The sequence below is a fragment of the Octopus sinensis genome, linkage group LG2, assembly GCF_006345805.1.
Source record: "Octopus sinensis linkage group LG2, ASM634580v1, whole genome shotgun sequence".
Taxonomy (NCBI): domain Eukaryota; kingdom Metazoa; phylum Mollusca; class Cephalopoda; order Octopoda; family Octopodidae; genus Octopus; species Octopus sinensis.
Genome location: NC_042998.1, coordinates 163,525,502 through 163,549,017, shown reverse-complemented (window position 1 = coordinate 163,549,017; position 23,516 = coordinate 163,525,502). Strand labels below are relative to the sequence as shown.

General features: G+C 37.7%; 1 protein-coding gene, 1 long non-coding RNA gene and 1 other non-coding gene across 6 annotated transcripts in view; 1 reads left to right on the top strand and 2 right to left on the bottom strand.

Moving 5' to 3' along the window:
- LOC115226650 (centlein-like) overlaps nucleotides 1-23,516 on the bottom strand; it is a 410,125-nt gene that overhangs the window by 277,635 nt on the left and 108,974 nt on the right. For 3 of the 4 annotated variants that reach the window (XM_036500365.1, XM_036500367.1, XM_036500368.1), the window contains 2 exons: nucleotides 20,085-20,313; nucleotides 2,310-2,434 (listed from right to left, as the gene is read on the bottom strand). In XM_036500365.1, coding sequence (XP_036356258.1) covers nucleotides 2,310-2,434; nucleotides 20,085-20,313 — 354 coding nt within the window. The remainder of the gene's footprint in view (nucleotides 1-2,309; nucleotides 2,435-20,084; nucleotides 20,314-23,516) is intronic. The other variant, XM_036500369.1, reaches the window with a different exon arrangement.
- On the top strand, nucleotides 457-22,425 carry LOC118762091. Its single transcript, XR_004997868.1, has 3 exons — nucleotides 457-473; nucleotides 9,127-9,131; nucleotides 22,293-22,425. It is a non-coding gene; the product is annotated as an uncharacterized LOC118762091 (long non-coding RNA).
- On the bottom strand, nucleotides 21,538-21,645 carry LOC115208833. The gene has a single exon (XR_003881278.1). It is a non-coding gene; the product is annotated as a U6 spliceosomal RNA (small nuclear RNA).

The following is a 23,516-nucleotide window of genomic DNA, read 5'->3' as shown; positions in this document are numbered from 1 at the left end:
GTAAGGACGTAACATCAGTCAAAGAATATTCAATACTGCCAGTTTTAAAGCCAAGCCAGACACGAATACACACACAAACACAAATGCGTGCAGTGTTTAGAATAAGTGAGGCCAAGCTTAGTAAGTAAACACAGGAGTGCTTTTGACTTGGAAGAAAGGGTGCCAGGGTGTGTGGTGTTGATTTTGGATAAGTCACAACGAGTGTGTCAGATTCCTTCGCACCTCTCTGTTGACAACTTTGTATTGATTGCACTAACAGTTACAGAAAACTTGCTTCTTCAATTAGACGCGTTTATCGCAGCTTATCATGAGTCGTCATTACCCTTTAACTCACTCACACTATCTTACTCAACTTCATGTTCTTTTTCACACATGCAAGCACACACATACATGAATATGTACATGAAGTCGTAAGCAAAAAAACGCATTGGTGCATAGAAACATACATATACACACATCTGATATAGTATAATGTTGATTAAAACTTATGAACACAAAACTTTACATTTCTCTCACACCAAACCTATCAAATAAAAAAAAGGGAAAACATGTACAAGCCAATGAAGGAGTCCTTATGTGCTTTTCTCAACATGCTAGAAATTACAAGTGAATCTCCTTCAAATCACATCTTGCCGTCTTAGAAAAGAACACATATGATAATGTAGTCTTTGGTTACCAGTACATAAGTAAAAGGTGTGGCTGTCATGGCTGACCCAGGGTTAAAGAAACCAACAAAAACAACAGCAACAACAAAAATTTTTTTAAAAACATCTAAAAACGAAAATAAAAAAATATATAAAAAATAATGAAATAATAATGACATCTTTTGACTTGGCACAAGTCTGGATTCTGTGAGAAAGTATACAGATTTCTAGGCCAAGCTCCAGTATATTACTGGTATCTATTTTATGAACACTGTGTAAATTAAATGGAGAGTCAATCCTGACAAGATTATGAGGTCAATAAGTAATAATAATCATTATCATGACCAGCATCATCATTTACTGTTCATTTTTCCATGCTGGCTTGGGTTGGACAGTTTGACGAGAACAGACAAGCGAAAGGGTTCTGCCAGGTTCTATGTCGGCTTCGGCATGGTTTCTACAGCTTGATGTCCTTCCTAATGCCAACCACTTAAAAGAGTGGGTGCATTTTACATGGCTTTGAATTCAAACTATAAAGTGCTGGGAGAAATGTAACAAAGCACTGCATCCATACATGAATGATTTTGCCAGATGATGATGATGACCTTTTCTTTTATAAGCATAAGGCCAGAAATTTTGTGGGAGGGGGCTAGTCAATTATATCAATCCTAGAGCTCAACTGGTATTTGTTATATTGACTCTGAAAAGACAAAAGGCAAAGCAGATCGTGGTAAAATTTGAACTCAAAGCGTTAAGATGGACAAATTTTCACAAAGTTGCCAAGTGTGCTAATGATTCTATCAGCTGTCCTCCACCTCCTCCTCATCATCATCAGCAGCAGCAGCAGAAGAAGAAGAAGAAAAACAAGAAGAAGAGCCATTTATGTATCATACAAATACATCATTGAAAGGCAAATTTACTCAGGTGTTTATCAGGAGATAGTATCCCCTATGCATGTGTATATCAAGAGACAGAACTTGTTCCAGCAGCAGTAAATGAGAACATTAGATGCATTTTTGCTTCACTGGGCATTATCAATAACATGTACTCACTATCAACATGCTTAGATGAAATCCACCTCCACAAATATCTGTGTTGATGGAAATTTAAACATAGTACATCCATAGAAGATGCTATCTTCAGACAAATAATTCAATAAATTTTGCCTATCACAATGTATTTACATTAATCCTTTTGATACCAAACCATCTGAGACCACCAGAACCAGGAAGGCATGGGACAGGTTGGTGCAATGTATTTTTGGATATTGAGTCTCATGGAGGAGATGACAAGTGACAGAGACTTCTGGTGACTTGCTGTGCTTGAGAAGATATGTCAAGCTAAGTGAAGTTGTGGACAATGCCAGTGACATGTGAAAGCAACTGTGTCAGTGATATGTGAAAGGCAATCATGCTAGTGTCACTCTCTGTGGAGCAATTGGTGTTAGGAAGGGCATCCAGCTGTATAGAAACCATGCCAAATCAGACTGGAGTCTGGTGCAGCTCCTCAGCTTACCAACCCTGGTCAAACTGTCCAGCCCACGCCAGCATGGACAACAGACATTATATAATGATGATGATGAAACAAGTATCATATTTGACAGAATAATCTGAATGCTAAAGAATTAAACAATGATGATGATGTGTTGGAAGCTGGGTTACTTACCATTCTGAATTTGTGTCATCAATATTCCTCAGCTGGTCTTTTAAGCTGTTATAGTTCTCCTTAAGTGCTCGGAACCTTTCCAAACGTCTGTTATGACTGAATCTCAGCTCATTTAATTCTTCCTCCTTAAAGAGATGCAAAGTTCAAGAGTGAACAAAATCACTAAAACACTAAGAATATGAATAAATACTCTTTTATTTGATTTACTAATGAGGGATGATCAAACGAAAATCAGAACATCAAATACAATCACCTTGTAGTAATTAGTCCAAGTTACATCACTTTAAGCCAAGGTAGATTTAGCTATTCATCCCACACACATTCAATAGAGTAAATACTAGGTAATGTACTGGGTTCAAAATAATCAACTAAAACCCTTGAAAGTGATGCTGCAACTGACCATATCTGCCCAAATATTTTACATGTTTTATGTTCAGACTAGTCATATCTGGCCTCTCACATCTACCTTACAATGACATTTTAAAAAGAAGTGGCTGTGTGGTAAGTAGCTTGCTCACGAACCACATGGTTCCGGGTTCAGTCCCACTGCGTGGCACCTTGGGCATGTGTCTTCTACTATAGCCTCAGGTCGACCAAAGCCTTGCGAGTGAATTTGGTAGACAGAAACTGAAAGAAGCCCATCGTATATGTATATATATATATATGTGTGTGTGTGTTTGTGTGCCTGTGTTTTCCCCCAACATTGCTTGACAACTGATGCTGGTGTGTTTACATCCCCGTAACTTAGTTCGGCAAAAGAGACCGATAGATAAAAGTGCTAGGTTTACAAAGAATAAGTCCTGGGGTTGATTTGCTCGACTAAAGGTGGTGCTCCAGCATGGCCACAGTCAAATGACTGAAACAAGTAAAAGAGTAAGAGTAGTCATATCATCGAAATCTCAAGGCTACAAAATAATACATGATTAATTGAAAACAATGTGGATGAATAAGCATTACATTGACAAAGTAATCTGAATGCTGAAGGGTTAACCTCACTATTTTGGTATTGATTTAAAACAGATTGGTTTATTGTGTTGGTGAGTAAACTTTTGGATAAAAATACTATTGTTTCTTTTATTCTTTTACTTGTTTCAGTCGTTTGACTACAGCCATGCTGGAACACCACCTTACAGAGTTCTAGTCAAAGAAATCAACCCTAGGACTTATTCTTTGTAAGCCTAGTACTTATTTTATCTGTCTCTTTTGCAGAACTGTAACGTTACGAGGATGTAAACACACAAGCACTGGTTATCAAGCGGTGGGTGGTGGGGACAAACACAGACACACATACACACACACACACACACACACACACACCACACACACACACACACACACATATAGCAATATTAAATCTCTGAGCAAGAAGTAAACAGTAGCAGTACGGAATCGTGAAGTATATTTGCCACCTAAATGTGGTGGTCCCATAGAGAACGATGCAACTGTTGTTTATTGCCCCAAGAGATGTCCTCCTGGGGCTATAAATAACAGTAGTATCGTCCTCAATGGGACAGCCACATTTAGGTGGCAAATATACTTCACGATATATATATATATATATATATACATAGTTCCGTTCAACCCATGCCAGCATGGAAAACGGACATTAAATGATGATGATGATATATACACATATATACATATATATATATATACGCATACACATGATATGCTTCCTTCAATTTCCATCTACTAAATTCACTCAAAAGGCTTTGGTTGGCCTGGGGCTATAGTAGAAGACACTTGCCCAAGGTGCCACACAGTGGGACTGAACCCAGAACTATGAATGCGTCAACTAATTTTTTGAGTAATGTGTTACAGAAATGGAAAAGTCTAAGTCAATTTTTCCAACATGTCAATTAGGAGGGGGCGGGGAAGAATATCTACTAAGCTGAAAGGCAGGTATCTTCCTAACATCAAAGAAAAAGAGAGCTGAAAAAAAAAACCCCTCAATGTAAATACTAAATCATATGAATTATCCAAATTTACGGAATCCAGCAACCCATTGAGGACATTGAAACTAAAAATAGAAAATGAAAATATAAATGAACAAAAGTAAAAACATCGCAAAAAAGTAGACGATTTTGTGTCAAGAGACAATTTTATATACCTGAAATGTTCCATAGTAAAATCAAAATGCTCTCGTCATCATCATTGTCATCAAAGATAAATAAATAGATTTTTGGCCAAAGGAAATCTGCTAAAATGTCTTATTTTATTATTATTATTCTTGCTTTCTTATTTTGATTCACTTTCTCAGAATTTTTTTTCTTTTTCTCTTTTGCTGTTTCTAACCCCTAATAGCTGTCCAACGGAAAGCAAGTGAAGACATGGAAAGATCTATGATCAAAGACCATTTCCTAGTGAGAAGTCTATCAAGTGAAAAAAAGTAAATAAAATTACAAACAGAAGCAAAAAAAAAAAAATAATAATGAAGAAGTAAAAGTGATAAAGAACTGTGTAAATTTCCAAGGAACCTTAGTGTAGCAGTAAATGGGTTCAAGTGGAAGAATATTAACAAAGAATTATTGTCATGTGACCGGCCAAGAGCCACAATCTTCCGACATTGCTGGGCAAACTCCACTTAGGGAAAGCGATTGTAAACATAAACAAAAAATTAAAAGAGGTGGGTAAGGGGAAAACACAAAACAAAACAAAAAAAAGTACAACATGGAAAATGCAAAGAGAGAATAAAAAGCAAAAAAAAAAGGAAAAAAAAAAAAGGAAAGGACCTGAAAGAAGAAAGCCCCCACCGACTACGGAACAGAATAAATAAAAGAAATAGAATCGAAAGACAATGAAAGGTTTCAGACAATTGAAACAAGATTTGATGGTGTTATTTAGTACGAGGAAGTGAGACATGTCATATAATGACAAATGACGAAGTGCATGGAGAAACAAGAGTTCAGGTGTTAGTGTGTGTCTGTGTGTGTGTGTGTAGATGTTGGCCTCAGTGTGCATGAGTGTGTGTGTGTGTGTGTGTGCGTATGTATGCGTGCGTGCGCGAATAACAACAATCACATAACTACACTTGTCTCTATTTTGGTAAGGATGACGATGGCGGCAGCAGCGGCAGAGGTGGTGGTGGAAATCGCCCCCCCCCGTTCTTAATGTCACTTAAAAGTGTTTGCTAGAAAACAAAATGATACACAGATGTCAAAAGAAGAGCATGTGTGTGTGGGTGAGTGCATGGGTGTGTGTGTGTGTGTGGGTGGTAGGGGAGCGAGGGGTGGGTGGGGCAGTCGAGGTGGGGGTGTGATTCTGCAGCAGCTGCTGCTCTTGTTGTTGTCATTGTTGTTGTTGTTTATTCGCCGTTACATTATATTTCCTCCTGCATATTAACAGAACGATCAACTTCAATATTTTCACGGTATTAGGTTCCTGTTTAGAAATGATAACTGCAAAAAGATACAAGCTGTGACAGCTCCTGTCAAATGGCTTGAACAGAGAATGAAAGAGAGAGAGAAAGAGAGAATGCAAAAAAATAAAGGGGGAAAATTCTCACTCCCCAATGAAGTGGAGAAGCTGAAGAAATTTAGAATAGTGGTGCTTATTTGTGTGTTTTTTTTTCTTTTTTAACTTTTATTTTTTACATGCCTTTCTAATTTTACTTTTTCTTTGCCTAACTGTCCATTGAGTACGGATGGAAAGGGGAGAACGTATGGAGGTTTAAACCAATAGGTAATAAAACAAAGCACATGACAATTTGCCACTGAGAAGACAACGATGAAGAAGAATTAGACATATTGTTGTGTTTCCCCGCCGCAGCTCCACTGCCCGCTACTCTGCTTCCTGCCTTGCTTCGCTCACCTCACTGCTTGTTGTGTCAAGTGCTTGTGTTTTCTTCACTGAGCAATCTTTGCACTCAAGATTAGAGGAGGAGGAGGAGGAGGAGAAAAAGAAGAAGCAGAAACAGAAGAAGAAAAAGAAGACACAGGATGATGCAAATGAAAAGTTACGAGGAAATGTATAAAAAGACAGATGAAATAATGAAATACAAAGACAAACTGTGACATCTAGCGATCGAGGAGAGAACTTTGATGCATTCTTCTACAAGAACATCACTTTGGAAATTAGAAAAAAAAGGAAAAAAAAAAATTGTTAATAATAGAATAAAAAGAAAAAAATGTAAAATTTAAAAAAATACAAAATAAATATTTTTTCTTACTTATTTGACTTTTTTTATATTTTACCCAATATGCCATCATGCTCACTTGCAGAATTCATACTAGTCAGTTAACATGTGATCTTATGTACATATTATGGGATGGCGTTAAGTGAACAGCCACTATCAATTTTAGCTGCAACTTTTTTTTTTCTTCATCAACTGACACTTTCATTTGCATTTGGAGAGATCAAAAGGTATCTACTAATTCATCCAATATTTTCTACTTATCAATGTGGGAGTCCCTATACATTGCCTGTCATTGAACCTGCTAGAAATAGCTGCAATATCTCCCTTAAATCACACCCCGATGCTTTAATATAGGAAAGGTATCTCAGATAGTGTCATCCTAAATACACTATTTTGGATGGAAAGAACTGGGGTCAATTCATTTGACTAAATTCTTCAAGGTGGTGCCCCAGCATGGCCACAAGTAAAACACAAAAGATAAATAGAAGTTGAATGGAAAGCAATCTCCAAGACCATTCATTCCAGGAAGTAAACAATCTGTCATCTGGCCTGGCCTTGTTTAAAAGTATCATCTGCCTCAAGGGTCACATGATGAGATTTGACCCCTGGGATCTGTTTAATGGCACTTTAATCACTTGGTTTTTCTACCTTGTTGGATAGATGGAGACTATGAATTTGTAGTTTCAAATTGTCATACCTGACTGACTCTGATAAAATTAGTGTTAGGATCAAAGGTGTCACTGTTTTGACTTTCCTGTCTTTGGTAAACATCCTGCCTTGCAAGCTACTTGGCAACCCTGTGGGTACTGGTGCTATTTAAAAAGAACACCTATGCCTGTGCCACATGAAAAGCACCCGTGCCAGTGCCATGTTAAAAGCACTCAGTACACTTGGCAAAGTGGTTGGTGTAAGGAAGGGCATCCAGCTGTAAAAACCATGACAAAACAGATGACTGGAGCCTGGTTCAGCCTTCCAGCTTGCCAGCCCCTCTCAAACTATCCAACCCATGCCAGCATGGAAAACAAATGTTAAGTGATAATGATGATGGTAGTGTATCTTTGACTTGGACTGTGGCCACACTGGGGCACTGTCTTGAAAGGTTTAATGAAACAAATCACTCCTACGAGTTATTTTTTAAGCCTTGTACTTATTTTATTAGTCCCTTTTGCTGAACTACATTACAGGGATGAAAACAAACCAACACTACTTGCCAAGTGGCAGACAGGGGGACAAACATACACACATGCACATTATTTATGTCAAAATGAAATATATATATATATATATATATATATAGGACATACATAAGCTCATGAGGAATGAAGCCAGTATGCTCCGATGGATGTGTAATGTCAGTGTACTTACTCGACAGAGTGTTAGTTCCCTAAGAGAAATGTTGTACCTAAGAAGCATCAGTTGTTGCGTGCAAGAGAGACGATTGCGATGGTATGGTCATGTGGCGAGAATGGATGAAGATAGGTGTGTGAGAAAGTGCCAATTCCTAGCAGTTGAGGGAACCCGTGGAAGAGGTAGACCCAGGAAAACCTGGGACGAGGTGGTGAAGCACGACCTTCGAACATTAGGTCTCACCATGGAAATGACCAAATGACCAGAGACCGAGACCTATGGAAGTATGCTGTGCGTGAGAAGACCCGGCAAGACTAGTGAAGCCATAACCCGTGGCCCCTACCTGGGACGTAGTCAGTCCGCCTGTGCATACCTTCCTGCTTGTGACACTTGTGAAGACCTGTTGAGGCAAATCAAATCAAAGTCAAATCGAATCAAGTCAAACCAAATCAAAATAGATGAACATCAATGGAATTTGTATCCTTGTGGTACCAGTGCCGGTGGCACATAAGAAAACCATCCGAACGGGACCGTAGCCAGTACCGCATCGACTGGCCTCCGTGCTGTGGGCACGTAACAAACACCGTCCGAGCGTGGCCGTCTGCCAGCCTTGTCTGGCACCTGTGTCGGTGGCACATAAAAACACCATCCGAGCGTGGCCGTCTGCCAGCCTCGTCTGGCACCTGTGTCGGTGGCACATAAAAACACCATCCGAGCGTGGCCGTCTGCCAGCCTCGTCTGGCACCTGTGTCGGTGGCACATAAAAACACCATCCGAGCGTGGCCGTTCACCAGCCTCGTCTGGCACCTGTGTCGGTGGCACATAAAATCACCCACTACACTCTCGGAGTGGTTGGTGTTAGGAAGGGCATCCAGCTGTAGAAACACTGCCAGATCTGACTGGCCTGGTGCAGCCTTCGGGCTCCCCAGACCCCAGTTGAACCGTCCAACCCATGCTAGCATGGAAAGCGGACGTTAAACGATGATGATGATGATGATGATATACATGTGGAGGCGCATGGCTTAGTGGTAAGAGTGTCAGCATCATGATCGTAAGATAACATTGTGGTTTTGATTCCTGGACTGGGCGACACATTATGTTCTTGAGCAAAACACTTCATCTCACGTTGCTCCAGTCCACTCAGCTGGCAAAAATGAGTAACGCTGCGATGGACTGACGTCCCATCCAGCTGGGGAACACATACACCATAAAAACTCTGAAACCAGGCCCATGAGCCTGGCTAGGCTTTAAAAAGGGCGCATTATATATATATATATATTATATATATATATACATATATACACATACACACACACACAACAGGCTTCTACACAGTTTCCGTCAACCAAATTTACTCACAAGGAATTAGTTGGCCCAGGGCTATAATAGAAGATATTTTCCCAAGGTGCCATGCAGTGGAACTGAAACCAATATCACACGACTGCAAAATGAGCTTTTTAACCACACATCCATATCTACACCTATATTGTATCTAGAACTACATTAGGAAAAAACAAAAAAAAAAATTAGCTTATAGCTGCAGGAGTGGCTGTGTGGTAAGTAGCTTGTTAACCAACCACATGGTTCTGGGTTCAGTCCCACTGCGTGGCATCTTGGGCAAGTGTCTTCTACTATAGCCTCTGGCCGACCAAAGCCTTATGAGTGGATTTGGTAGACGGAAACTGAAAGAAGCCCGTAGTATGAATATGTATGTGTGTGTGTGTGTGTGTGTGTGTGTGTGTGTGTTTGTGTGTGTGTGTGTTTGTGTGTGTCTGTGTTTGTCCCCCAAACATTGCTTGACAACTGATGCTGGTGTGTTTACATCCCCGTAACTTAGAAGTTCAGCAAAAGAGACTGATAGAATAAGTACTTGGCTTACAAAGAATAAGTCCTGGGGTCAATTTGCTCAACTAAAGGCAGTGCTCCAGCATGGCCACAGTCAAACGACTGAAACAAGTAAAAGAATAAAAGAAAGAAAAGAATTAAAGCTTAATCAGAGAAAGGACAGTATCCATGATTGTTTTTAGGGCCTCTGGAGACAGGTTAGATCAGAAGTTCCAACCAGAGTCCATATAAAATTTTCTTATTAAAATTTATATTCAATATACTTCTACAATACACAAAATATTTTATAAAGTTCATACACGTAATTTTTACACAGTTTATACATCAAATTTTTATATACAGTTCCTATATTTAATTATAGATATACAAGAAAATTTTTTTTAAACATCAAATAATTGTGAGGGCCCACCTGAATAAAATAGGGATTAAAAGGGTTCATAGGCAAAAAATGGCTAAGAATCATTGGGGTAGATGGAAGATACCCTGGGATTGGAAGTTTGTTATGCATGCCTACAACACTTCAATCTCAGAGTAACTTCTAACTTTCATTTAACCCTTTTGATATCAACACATCTGAGACTACTCCTGATTCCATGATACAAATTTTCCTCTGTAACCCTTTGGCAATCATATTATTTTGTCTAATGTAATACTTATCTATCTATCCACTCAGTCGAAGTTGACTCTCGGTTACTCAATGGATCAGTGTTCTTCAGCCAGTTCTATTCTGGGTCGTTTCTTTCAGATTGGCTATGGCCATTCCCGTGTCACTCTTGATGGTGTCAAGCCAGCAGGTTCTTGGTCACCCTCTTCCTCTCTTGCCACTGACCATTCTGAGTATGATGTCCTTCTCCAGAGATTTTCTCTGCATAATATGACCAAAATATGCCAATCTATGCTTGGTGATCCTAGCTTCTAGCAACAGTTTCGGCTTGATCTGGCTAAGAACTTCTCCATTGGTGAGCCTCACTCTCCATGGAATCCGTAAAAGCCTTCTCCAACATAGTCATAATAGTGGTGGCATTGATGACGCGGATGGGATAAATCCTTCTGGACACCTACCTGCTAACGTAATAATAATACTTATTCATGGATTATTTTTGTAGCTTTGAGATTTTGATGAGTTTTTAATCTTTGAAATGGCACTGTAGGATAGCTGTAAAAGGCTGGATCTGGTCAGTTTGGACATAAAGCAAATATGATATTAGGACTGGATGTGGCCAGTTTAAATGCTAAAATGTTAAAGTAATCTAAATTTAGACCTTCCACTGAAGTTTCATGTTAATTTATGTTTCAAACATAATAATGACAATGTTCCAAACTTAATAATGAAAATGTTATTTTAGTTAATTCTTTATTATTTTCAAAATTAATTGAAAGGTAGAATATTTTTTTTTTAAATGGTAACAAAGAACTAAATCATTTCATTTAAATGTTTTCATTTAAATCAAAGTATTGAGCAAACAGTGAAATCTGAGAATTAGATTAAAATAGACTGTTTATCCTCAGGTCATGCTAAAAGCTCTGATTCTTCAGAAAAGCAATTATATAGAATTGAGGTACCCGATAAACTAGTTGTAAAACATGTTCAAAGAAATCCTTTTTTACTTATGTGCTTTTAAAACAGTCTATGATTTGAAATTAACTAAAACTGAAAAGTTAATTAATTTTTATTGTATCTAAGGTTACTCTAACATTAAAATTAGATGTACAACAAAAATATATCAAATAATAGGTGCATGTGTGGCTGTGTAGTAATAAGTTTGCTTTCCAACCACATTGCTCTGGGTTCAGTCCCACTGCATGGCACCTTGGGAATGTGTCTTTTGCTATAGCTTCAGGCTGACCAAAGCCTTGCAAGTGGATTTGGTAGATGGAAACTGGAAGAAGCCTGTCATATATAATATATATATATATATATATATATATATATATATTTCTTGTAACTTAGTGGTTCGGCAAAAGAGACTGACAGAATAAGTACCAGGCTTAAAAAGGTAAATACTGGAGTAGTTTTGAGATTTTGATGATGTGCTTGTTTGTCTTTAGAATGACATTGTAGGGAAGGTGTGAAAAGCCAGATCTGACCAGTTTGGGCATAAAAGAAGTATAATATTAGGGGTGAATATGGCCAGTTTAAATGTTAGAAGGTTAAAGTGATCTAAATTAAAACCTACTGAAATTTTCCTGTTCCAAACAGCTTAATAATGACAAGGCATTGCCCCAGCATGGCCACAGTCTAGTTAAGGATAAAAGATGAAATACTTTGAAATAATTTCCTGACAGGCTATCAACAAGTTAAAAATTTAATGTTTCTTTTATCTTTTGTATCTTTTATGGACTGCGACCATGCTGGAGCACCACCTTGAAGGGTTTTATCAAATGAATCAACCTGAGTACATGTTCTTTAAGTCTTATTCTATCAGTCTCATTTGCCAAACCACTAAGTTACAGGATGTAAACAAACCAACACTGGTTGTCAAGGGTTGGTGAGGGACAAACACATACGTATACACATGCTTACACACACACAATGGACTTCTTTCAGTTTCTGTTTTTCAGTTACCAAATCCACTTGCAAGGCTTAGCTAACCCAAAGTTGCCCAAGGTGCCATGCAGTAGGACTGAACTCAAGACCATGTTACTGGAGAGCAAACTTCTTACTGTGCACCTAATATCAGGTTAAAAGAAATTCTATTTGTTTTGAGGGCAAAAGTGATACCAAATTTAGTGTTTAGGTTATCTAGAGAAGTACAGTTTCTCAGCAAGACAGTTATGAGGACCCTGCTCAATAGATTAACAATTCATCGAAGTGATCTTATTAATATAGCAAAAGTAATGAGTTGTAAGGAAATTTGTGGATCGCAGCCTTAGGCGAGACATTTAATCACCTTGTTTTATGCAATTTATCTGCTATATGCATATCATGATTAATTAGCTAAAGTTAGGAAGGATATCGATATATAGAAATAATTCTTCAGTATCAATTCATAAACTGTGTGGTTGATTACCTTGAGGTAATGGCACCAATTACCTCATTAATGTTCTTAGAAATGTCATAAATATCTTTTCTCCTATTCCTTTCTCCTTAGAAATCAAGCAAGTTCTAATTAAGAAGAGTGAAGCAACTGATACTCAACCTGAAGAATTTCTAGATTTTTGAAAAACCTCTGACCATTCCATGATAAATCTTTTTCTTATTTATGTGCATTTTATTCTTTTTGTTGTTTTTTAAATTGTGTAAGTATAAACATATGGAGCAGACAACTAAAAATCATGCATTACACTAAAAGTAAAGTTTTCTGCAACTAACCAGAAAACAACCCCCAAAACATATATGTTTCAGCCATAAGGCTGTGGCCATGCTGGGGCACCACATTTATTCCAGATGAGAAAGGGAGTTAGGGATTAAAGGCTAATCTGTTGTTTTATCAATTAGGTTTGAAAACATGCAAGTAACTGTATATGTTTATGTGCATACATATGCATATATATATATATATATATACATATATATATACATATAAATTTTAAATGAGGGTGAGAAATTAGATATTAATTTAATTTAACACCAGTGGTCTAGCATATTAAAATCTAAAAGTTCAGTAAATTGTATTATATACATATGAGAGGGATGACCACTATGTGGACAATGCTTATGCTAGAAGTAGATCCGCTATAGTCTTACCACTAAGAAATGTTCTCAACAAAAAAAATTTAGTAAACACCAGAACGTAAATATATATATATACACACACACACAAAACAATTATTTTATGTATAATTAAATTTCCAAATTTCTGTTGTGTTATACAATAACTCTGCAAACAAAATTTCCATAATTCTCAATTCAAATATGTATTTCAACTAAAATACAGCAGCAACTGAGACTACATATGGATTGTAATAATGGAATAAGTAGATGTGCTTCAAAAGGAAGCAGCTTTTACTTAAATACTGTGTATATTAAATGATTATCTGTCACTGTATGTATGTGTGTATATACATACTACATATATATATATATATATATATATATATATATATATATATATATATATATATATATATATATATATTATATATATATATATATATATATATATATATATATATATACATATATATATATTATCATCATCATCGTTAATGTCTGCCTTCCATGCTGGCATGGGCTGGATAGTTTGACAGGAGCTGAACAGGCATGAGCCTGTACCAGACTTCTATGTCTGTTTTGGCATGGTTTTTACAGTTAGATACCCTTCCAAATATATATGCTGTCTCCTCTCTACTGTTTTTTCTTGCAGCTAACACATATACACACAATAAAGGGAATGGAACTCAGCTGGAATGTCTATCAAGTGTCCCAATGTTCAAGTGACTAAACTATCAAGCTCATTGAATTTGTGAATCAGTGGTTGAGTATTCTACAGACTTAAAGCACTATTCGAGTGTTGGGCCTTATAGATGCAATGACAGGTGACCAAGACCCTCAGCAATATACCAGACAGGTAGCCATGATGGGTATACTGGGCTTCGTATATTTTACCCCAGTGTCACTTTGATGGCATGCACTGCTCTCTCACTCAATAATAATAATCATCATCATCGTTTAACGTCCGTTCTCCATGCTAGCATGGGTTGGATCTAGGAAGCCAGAAGGCTGCACCAGGCTCCAGTCTGATCTGGCAGTGTTTCTACAGCTGGATGCCCTTCCTAACACCAACCACTCCAAGAGTGTAGTGGGTGCTTTTTATGTACCACCGGCACAGGTGCCAGGCGAGGCTGGCAACAGCCACGATCGGATTGGTGCTTTTTATGTGCCACCAGCATGGAAGCCAGTCAAAGCGGCGCTGGCATCGGCCACGTTCGGATGGTGCTGTTTTATGTGCCACTGGCACGGAAGCCAGTCTAATAATAATAATAATAATAATCCTTTCTACTATAAGCACAAAGCCTGAAACTTTGGGTATGGAGGATAGTCAATTACATCGACCCCAATGCGCAACTGCTACTTAATTCATCGATTCTGAAAGGATGGAAGGCAAAGTCAACCTAGGCGGAATTTGAAATCAGAACATAAAGATGAACAAAGTGTTGCTGCGTATTTCATCCAGCATGCTAACAAATGTGCCAGCTAAACACTTTAATAATAACAATAATAATAATGAAAAGGTTCAAAAGTCCCTACAAAAGATAGTAGTAGTGAGGTAGTGGCAGTGGCAGAAGTGGCAGTGATGGTGACCAAAGCAGCATTTTTTATCACCTAGAACCAAATATTCCAAATAGAATATAAATTGCTGAACCAAACTTGCCCAAGGCACAACTGTCATGGTCAAGTTCTCCTCTGAAGTTTCAAATCTCAAGTGAATTTTAATTGAAGCATTTCTGTCTCTTCATCCTTGGAACTGCAAGACTAAATTTCTATTGGGTTATCATCATCATCATCAGCAGCAATAAGAACATGCATAGTGAAAATATGATAGTGGTAGTAGTGGTGGGGAAGATAGAGACAATAACTGGTTGGTGGTGATAACTGAGGTGGTGATGGCGATGATGATGGTGGGGGTGGGGGTGATCACCATGAGAATCTAGTTTAAGAAGGAGATGGAGATGGTGAGCAGAAACATGGAAGTGATGCTGAAGAGTATGGTAGTGGTAGTGGTGTTAGTGTTGAGCTTGATGGCTGAGTGTAGTTGAGGGTGATGGTGGTGATAGTGATAACGATGATGCTGGTGATTGTAAGGGTTACGGTGGCGGTGGTGAAGAGAATTATTGTGGGGTGATGGTGACAGTGAGGATTATGGTGGTTAAGCTGCTAAGGATGATGGTGGAGGAGGTGGTTAAGAGGACAATGGTGAGGCTGATGGCAGTGGTGATAGTGATAATGATTGTGATGGTGATGCTGAAGATGATGGATAAGGGTGAGAATAATGGAGGTGTGATACCAAGAATGTAGGTGATGGCGACAGAGAGGATGATGTAGGAGGTGGTGAAGATGATGGTGCTGATGAGGTTGGAGGCAGAGATGAGGATGAAGATGATGCTGACAGTGCTGAAGAGGAGTAAGCGATGTGGATATTAATGATGGGTGGGTGACAATGCCGATAATGCTAGTGGTCATAGTCATGAGGATAATAGCAATGATGGTCCTGGTAGTGGTAGCACTGATGCTGACAACGATGATGATGATGATGATGGTGGTGGTGGTGATGGTGGTTGGTGGCAATATTTAGAATCTAATAGCAAAGAAACAACAGAAATACCTAAACAGAGATCAAAATTAGAGTAAATATTAATCTAATAAAACTTTCCAGCAGCAGATAAAATGGCAGCAATGAATATAATTTTAACTAGTCTTCAATATCCATTTTCATTTTGCTATGCTTCAGTGGCTTTGTCAGTTGGTCGGTTGGTTGGTTGGATGGCTGGTTGGTTGATCAGTTGGATGGTAGGTAGATAGGTAGGTAGGCTCCCTGTTTGGCTGGCCGGCTGGCTGGTTGGCTGCCTGGCTGTGTCCGTTAGTGCAAGAGATTTCATGGATGACTACTCTGGCTAATGCCAATTGATTTTATGGAATGTAACAAGAAATGTTTTTATGATTGCCTCACACTAAAGATAGTAGCTATCCATAGATGCAAGGACTCTCGTGAACCATTTTTGCTACCCTCTCAGGCTACAGAATTTATCTGCTACTAGTTCAGCTAGCTCTGATTTCGTTTTCTCTACTTTTCAGGAATTTCTCTAACATACTTTATCCCTCAAGATCTCCTCTCATGCATTCTTAATAGTTCAATTTATCAAGAAACTAATCCAGAATGCTGAGTGAAAACCAAACGGAGAGAACATTTAAAGCAGGCAGTTTAGCCTAATTTGTAAAGACGGACAATATTATATAACATTGCTTTCCATTATTTCAATAACCATTTGTGTTGTGTTACTAATGAGTTGCTGGTGTATATATTTTGGAGTGCTAATTACCAGCTTATTCTATTTTCTTCAGTTCACCATGTAGTGAAGCAGTTAACAAAACAGGGCAACTAGGACCTTCTATGTGGCCGGTGGACTTGCATGAAAGAGTAGTCAAATCTCCTTGTTGTTAATAAGAAGGACACATTAGGAGAAAAGAAGTCCTATACATAGAAATTGATGGAATGGTCAAAGCTGGAACATCTTCAATTATAGATTTGTTCAATCAAGGCTGATCTGGGATTAAACAGCAACTACAACAACAATAACAACAAATGCAATAATGACACATCAAATAAGCTAGTGCTAGATAATTTATGACTGAAAAAAGAAAATAACAGAAGCTAGTCAGTCACGAATGTAATACTTTTGCTTGCTCACAGGTCTGTGAATCAGGGATAATCTGCAGTTGAACAACAACAACAGCAACTAGAACAAATATTAGTTTCACAATCCATCAGCACAAAAGAGCACCAGAGGCTTTTGAAATATTGCTCACACAGCTCTATAAAACACTGAAATCCAACTAAACAAACTCCTCAAGCAATAAGCTCTTAATTTTAGACCGATCAAATAGTGAAGGGTAACACAGATTGTTAGTATATGCTTCTTCCTCATTATCATCATTTAACAGCTGTTTTCTATGCTGGCATCAGTTGACAACAAATTTTGGCACAAGGCCAGCAATTTTGGGGCAGCGGATAAGACAATTACAGAGTTCAACAGGCACTTATTTTATTGACCCTGAAAGGATGAAAGGCAAAGTCAACCTCAGCAAAATTTGAACTCAGAACATGAAGACATGAAATGTTGCTAAGCATTTCGTCCAGGGTGCTAACAATTCTGCCAGCTTGCCACCTTGGCTTTTGAAATATTGCTCACATAATTCTATCAAACATTGAAATCCAACTGAGCAAACTTGTCAATCAATGAGTTCTTAGTTTTAGACTGGTCAAATACTACTGGGTAACATAGATTGTCAGTATACATATCATCATTATCATCATTAATATCTGCTTTCCATGCTGGCACCAGTTGAACAGTTTGACAGGAACTGGCAAGTTAGAGGACTGCACTAAATTCCAGTGTCTTCCTTTGGCAGGATTTCTATGGTTGGATGCTCTTCCTAACACAAACAACTTCACAGAGTGCACTGGATGCTTTTTGTGTGGCACCAACACTATTGAGGTCAACAAGTACACACAAGACATAACTCCCCTCAACTGAGTTACTCTTTTATTCTTTTACTTGTTTCAGTCATTTGACTGTGGCCATGTTGGAGCACCACATTTAGTCGAGCAAATCGCCCCCAGAACTTATTCTTTGTAAGCCTAGTACTTATTCTATCAGTCTCTTTTACCAAACCGCTAAGTTACGGGGACATAAACATACCAGAATCGGTTGTCAAGTGATGTTGGGGGGACAAACACAGACACACAAACATATACACACACATACATATATATATATATATTATATATATATATATATATATATATATATATATAAATACGATGGGCTTCTTTCAGTTTCCGTCTACCAAATCCACTCACAAGGCTTTGGTCGGCCCAAGGCTATAGTAGAAGACACTTGCCAAAGTGCCACACAGTGGGACTGAACCCGAAACCATGTGGTTTGTAAGTAAGCTACTTACCACAGCCACTCCTACGCCTGAGTTGGGAGTATCATTGAAGGAGGTATCTTAATATTAGGTAATGAGAGGCTAAAGTATGATAGAGGGACAGGAGATATCTCATATTTGGTTAATGACATACAATGAACATGAAGTTATGTTCACTGTAATATTCTGGCTGTTATGGATGAATATCGAAAGTTGATTACTGTCAGCTATATCTGAATAGTGTAATTGTTGTTGTTTAGCAATGATCAAATATCTATGATTAAAAGTAACCATCCCATAATTTTCAATATTTTTTTTACATATGATACTACATCAGCTAATATGTTTTTCTTTTTTAAAATGGTGCAGTGCAATTTTGAGGGAGATTTTTCTTATTTCTGGGAGGATAAGTGCAGTCACGAGCAACCTTTTTTCAAGAAGCTGGCCCCATGTGACAGGCAGGAATGCATTCCTAAAAAATAATTCTTCATGGTAAAACTTTTAGTTAGACATGCCATTCAGAAAATGCAGCAGGTTGCAGTTTACCTGTGACTGGAATTAAATCACTGATATTGAAATAAGGGTTAAGGCTTAATATTATGAAATAATCCCTTAACTGATATCCTTTAAATAGTTGTGACAACCAAAAGAGAAACAGAACCGAAAAATATTCAGGCGCAGGAGTGGCTGTGTGGTAAGTAGCTTGCTTACCAACCACATGGTTCCGGGTTCAGTCCCACTGTGTGGTACCTTGGGCAAGTGCCTTCTACTATAACCATGGGCCGACCAAAGCCTTGTGAGTGGATTTGGTAGACGGAAACTGAAAGAAGCCTGTCGTATATATGTATATGTAGATATATGTGTGTTTGTGCATCTGTGTTTGTCCTCCCAACATCATTTGACAACCAACGCTGGTGTGTTTATGTCCCCGTAACTTAGCTGTTTGGCAAAAGAGACCAATAAAATAAGTACTAGGCTTACAAAGAATAAGTCTTGGGGTTGATTTGCTCGGTTAAAGGCAGTGCTCAAATGACTGCAACAAGTAAATAAAAATTAAAAATTAAAAAACCAAACACTGGAACCTTTGAAGGAAAGTAACTAAAAACTGGTTTAAACTAGGCACTAAGTCTTGTTCCCAAAACAGGAATCTATATAGTTGCAAACATGTGGTTAAGAAGTCTAATTTACAATCACTGGGTTCTTGATCCAGTTGCCTGACACAGGGCAAATGTATTCTGGTGTAGTTTAAAAGCCATTTGTGTTTTAAGTGTTTTTTTAGCAAAGTTCACTTTTTTGCAATAATTCAGAACAAGCTAGCACAGCTTCATCAGATATCATGAACTAAACATCCATTCTATAGATTACCAGGACCATAGAAACTAATCAATTTCATATGTTTTGAATGGAACTCTCTTCTCACTTAGTCACATCAAGCAAGTTTTCAGCTGGAAAAATAATTTGCAGTATCACATTTTCTACAATTTCCTGTAAAAAATGTTAATTTTCCTGTTCATTTTTTATCAAGTGTGTGATACTCAACTACTGCATGCTTTACCACAGCATGGCATACAAAGAAGAACTTTAATTCAAAAACATTTCTTATTGACAGCATCCAGTCATAAAATTTTGCCTCGAATAAATACCCCACTAACCTATGCTAACAAAGAAAATAAAAAAGAACATTAAATAAACAGAGATAGACAGACAGAAGGATAGACAGACAGAAGGATAGACAGACAGACAGACAGATTGATGGTCAGACAGATGGATGGATGGATTTGACAGAGTAATTTGAATGGTAAAAGGTCAAGTTTATTTATATCTTCAAAACAATAAAGTTATTAATTAATGAACAAACCTTTAATAAAGTTAAATTTTGAATATCAAATAACTTTTGGTCGAGTAATTCCACTTTCTTCTGCAATTGTTCAATGAGAACTGTACCATTTTTATTGGGGTCTGTTAGAGCTGAGAATTTACTGCCTGAAGAGCTTGAGGTAGAAAAATTTGAATTTTGATTTTCAAAGTCATCATCACTTTTCATTGTTGGAACAGTTGTTGGAAGATATTGTGAGTTCTCCATTCTACTGAAAGACAAGATCATAAGCAGAATTACAAAGACACAAAAAACGAAAGGTGAAGAAGAATAAAAACAAACAAAAAAAGGAAAAAAACCATCTGACTATGGAAAAATATTACATTGGAAACCAGCAAAGGTTGGTGACAGGAAGGTCATCTTATCATAAACAAAAATCTGCTTCAACGAATGATGAATGATCATTATGACTCAAGCCCCCAATTTGAATTCATGATAATGGAATTAGATAGCAAAAGAGAGTCATGGAAATCTGCATGAGCAACAAAACAAAACAAAAAAAATTATAAAATTGTGGGGAATCTTTGATTCTTGGGATTTCCACTTCTTCTTATTTGTCGTTTGGTAATTATGATGAATTCTCTAGATGTGGAGATAATTTCAGTAAATCAAGAATGTATACTGTGCAGGCATGGCTGTGTGGTAAGAAGCTTGCTTCCTAACCATATGGTTTGGAGTTCAGTCCCACTATGTGGCACTCTGGGCTGACCAAAGCCTTGTTATTGGATTTGGTAGAGGGAAATAGAAAGAAGCTCTGTGTGTGTGTATATATATATATATATATATATGTGTGTGTGTGTGTGAATTTTGAACAATGAGAATGAGTGCTCAATACTGCTTTGGTGGATAAAATTTCTGTATTTGTGTATTGAGGATACCATTGGTTTCATGTTAAGAAAAACATCTTGATATCTTAACAATTTTTCAAGCCAATCACATGGAGGAATAGTGTTCATCACCATTTTGAATTCTTTTATTCTTTTACTTGTTTCAGTCATTTGACTGCAGCCATGCTGGAGCACCACTTTTAGTCACACAAATTGACCTCACTCCAGGACTTATTCTTTGTAAACCTAGTACTTATTCTATTGGTCTCTTTTGCCAAACCACTAAGCTACTGGGACATAAACACAGCATTGGTTGTCAAGCAATGTTGGGGTACAAACACAGACACATACATACACACACACACGCACGCACACACACATACATACATACACACACACACACACACATATATATATATATATATATATATATATATATATATATATATATATATATATATACACACACAATGGGCTTCTTTCAGTTTCCGTCTACCAAATCCACTCACAAGGCTTTGGTTGGCCTGAGGCTACACTTGCCCAAGGTGCCATGCAGTGGGACTGAGCCTGGCAAGCTACTTACCACACAGCCACTCCTACAACTATGGAAAAATAAGGACCACTTCACAAATTTGCATGTCATCCTTGCACAGGGGCCATGCTAATTGTCTCTGCATCGTTCCAATATTAGAATATGTACTGCTGGAGTCAAACACTATTCCTCCATGTGATCGGCTTGAAAAATTGCTCAGATATTAAGATGTTTATCTTAACATGAAACCAATGGTAGCTTTAATACACAAATATATATATATATATATATATATATAATGTACTGTTCGATGATAGAAAGATCAATAAAATGACTGAAAGTATTAGTAGCACTTAAAAACATGCATTGTGTCCTTTAAATAAATAATATGTATCATCATCATCATTTAACGTCCGCTTTCCATGCTAACATGTGTTAGATGATTTGACTGAGGTCTGGTGAACGAGACTCCAGTCTGATCTGGCAGAGTTTCTACAGCTGGATGCCTTTCCTAACGCCAACTACTCCGAGAGTGTAGTGGGTGCTTTTATGTGCCACTGGCACGAGGGCCAGTTTGGTGGTACTGGCAACGACCACACCCAGCGGCACTGGGACGACCTCGCTTGAATATTTCACATGCCACCAGCACAAGTGCTAGTAAGGCGACACGGTAACGATCATGCTTGAATGGTGTGCTTAATGTGCCATCGGCACGAAGGCCAGCTTGTTGCTCTGGCAACGATCTCACTCATATGTATATATACATATATACATATATATAGAATATAAAGAAATTCAAAAGGCATGAGATGAATATATCTAGTTCAATAGCTGATTGGATTTACTGAATTTCAGCTGCATAGGACTCTACATTACACTCCTACATATTAGTTTACTATGTGGTTTGTAGCCTGGTCCACCATAGGAGCTCTTTTGTGATCACCACAGGATTATATAAATCCATATATTGTGCCTGTAAGTTAGCAGTTCAGCAAAAGAGACTGATTGAAAGAGTACTAGGCTTTAAAAAGTAAGTAAGAATACTTCAAGGCAGTGCCCCAGCATGATAGCAGTCTAATGAGTGAAACAAGTAAAAGAATAACAGATGAAAGATACTTGACATACCTGTATTTGTCTAGGTATGTAAGTAGATAGGTACATAGGTATGAAAAAGAGGAGACAGGTGTAAACAATGAGAAATTTCTGTTTAAATGAGGGATAAGAAAAAACAAGAAAGATAGAAAGAAATTGATGTAGGAAAAAAAGGGAGAAACAAACAGAAATGTTAATAGGCACAGGTGTGGCTGTGTGGTGAGAAGCTTGCTTTTCAACTACATAATTCTGGGTTCAGTCCCACAGCATGGCACCTTGGGAAAGTGTCTTCTGCTATAGCCTCAGATTGACCAAAGCTTTGTGAGTGAATTTGGTAGATGGAAATTGAAAAGAGTCTGTCTTATGTATATATATATATATATATATATATATATATATATATAAAGAAGTCCATCATATGTATGTATATATAAATATATATATATGTGTGTGCATGTGTATGTGTGTGTGTGTGTGTGTGTGTTTGTCCCCCCCCCCCCATCACCGCTTAACAACCAGTCTCGGTGTGTTTATGTACCCGTAATTCATCGGTTCAGCAAGAGAGACCGATAGAATAAGTAGTAGGCTTAAAAATAAGTCCTGAGGTTGAACTGTTCGACAAAAATACTGCAAGGTGTTTCTCCAGCATGGCCGCAGTCAAATGATTGAAACAAGTAAAAGAATAAAAGTAAGTGGAGTATAAGTTGGTAGGAAAAAATGGAGTGAAGTGAAAAGACTGAGAGAGTAGTTAAAAAAATTGAATGGATGTAGAAGTGTGAGAGAGAGTGTGGATGAAAGTGAGTAAGAGTAATAGAAGAGGAGAGAGCATCTATAGTAAAGGGGTAAGGGAAGAAAAGGGAAAGAGAGAATGCAAAAATTTTTGGAGGAGAGTAAGAGGGAGGATGAAAGTAAGAAATAGTGATGGGAAATGATATAATGAGTGACTAAATGGAGAGAGAGAGA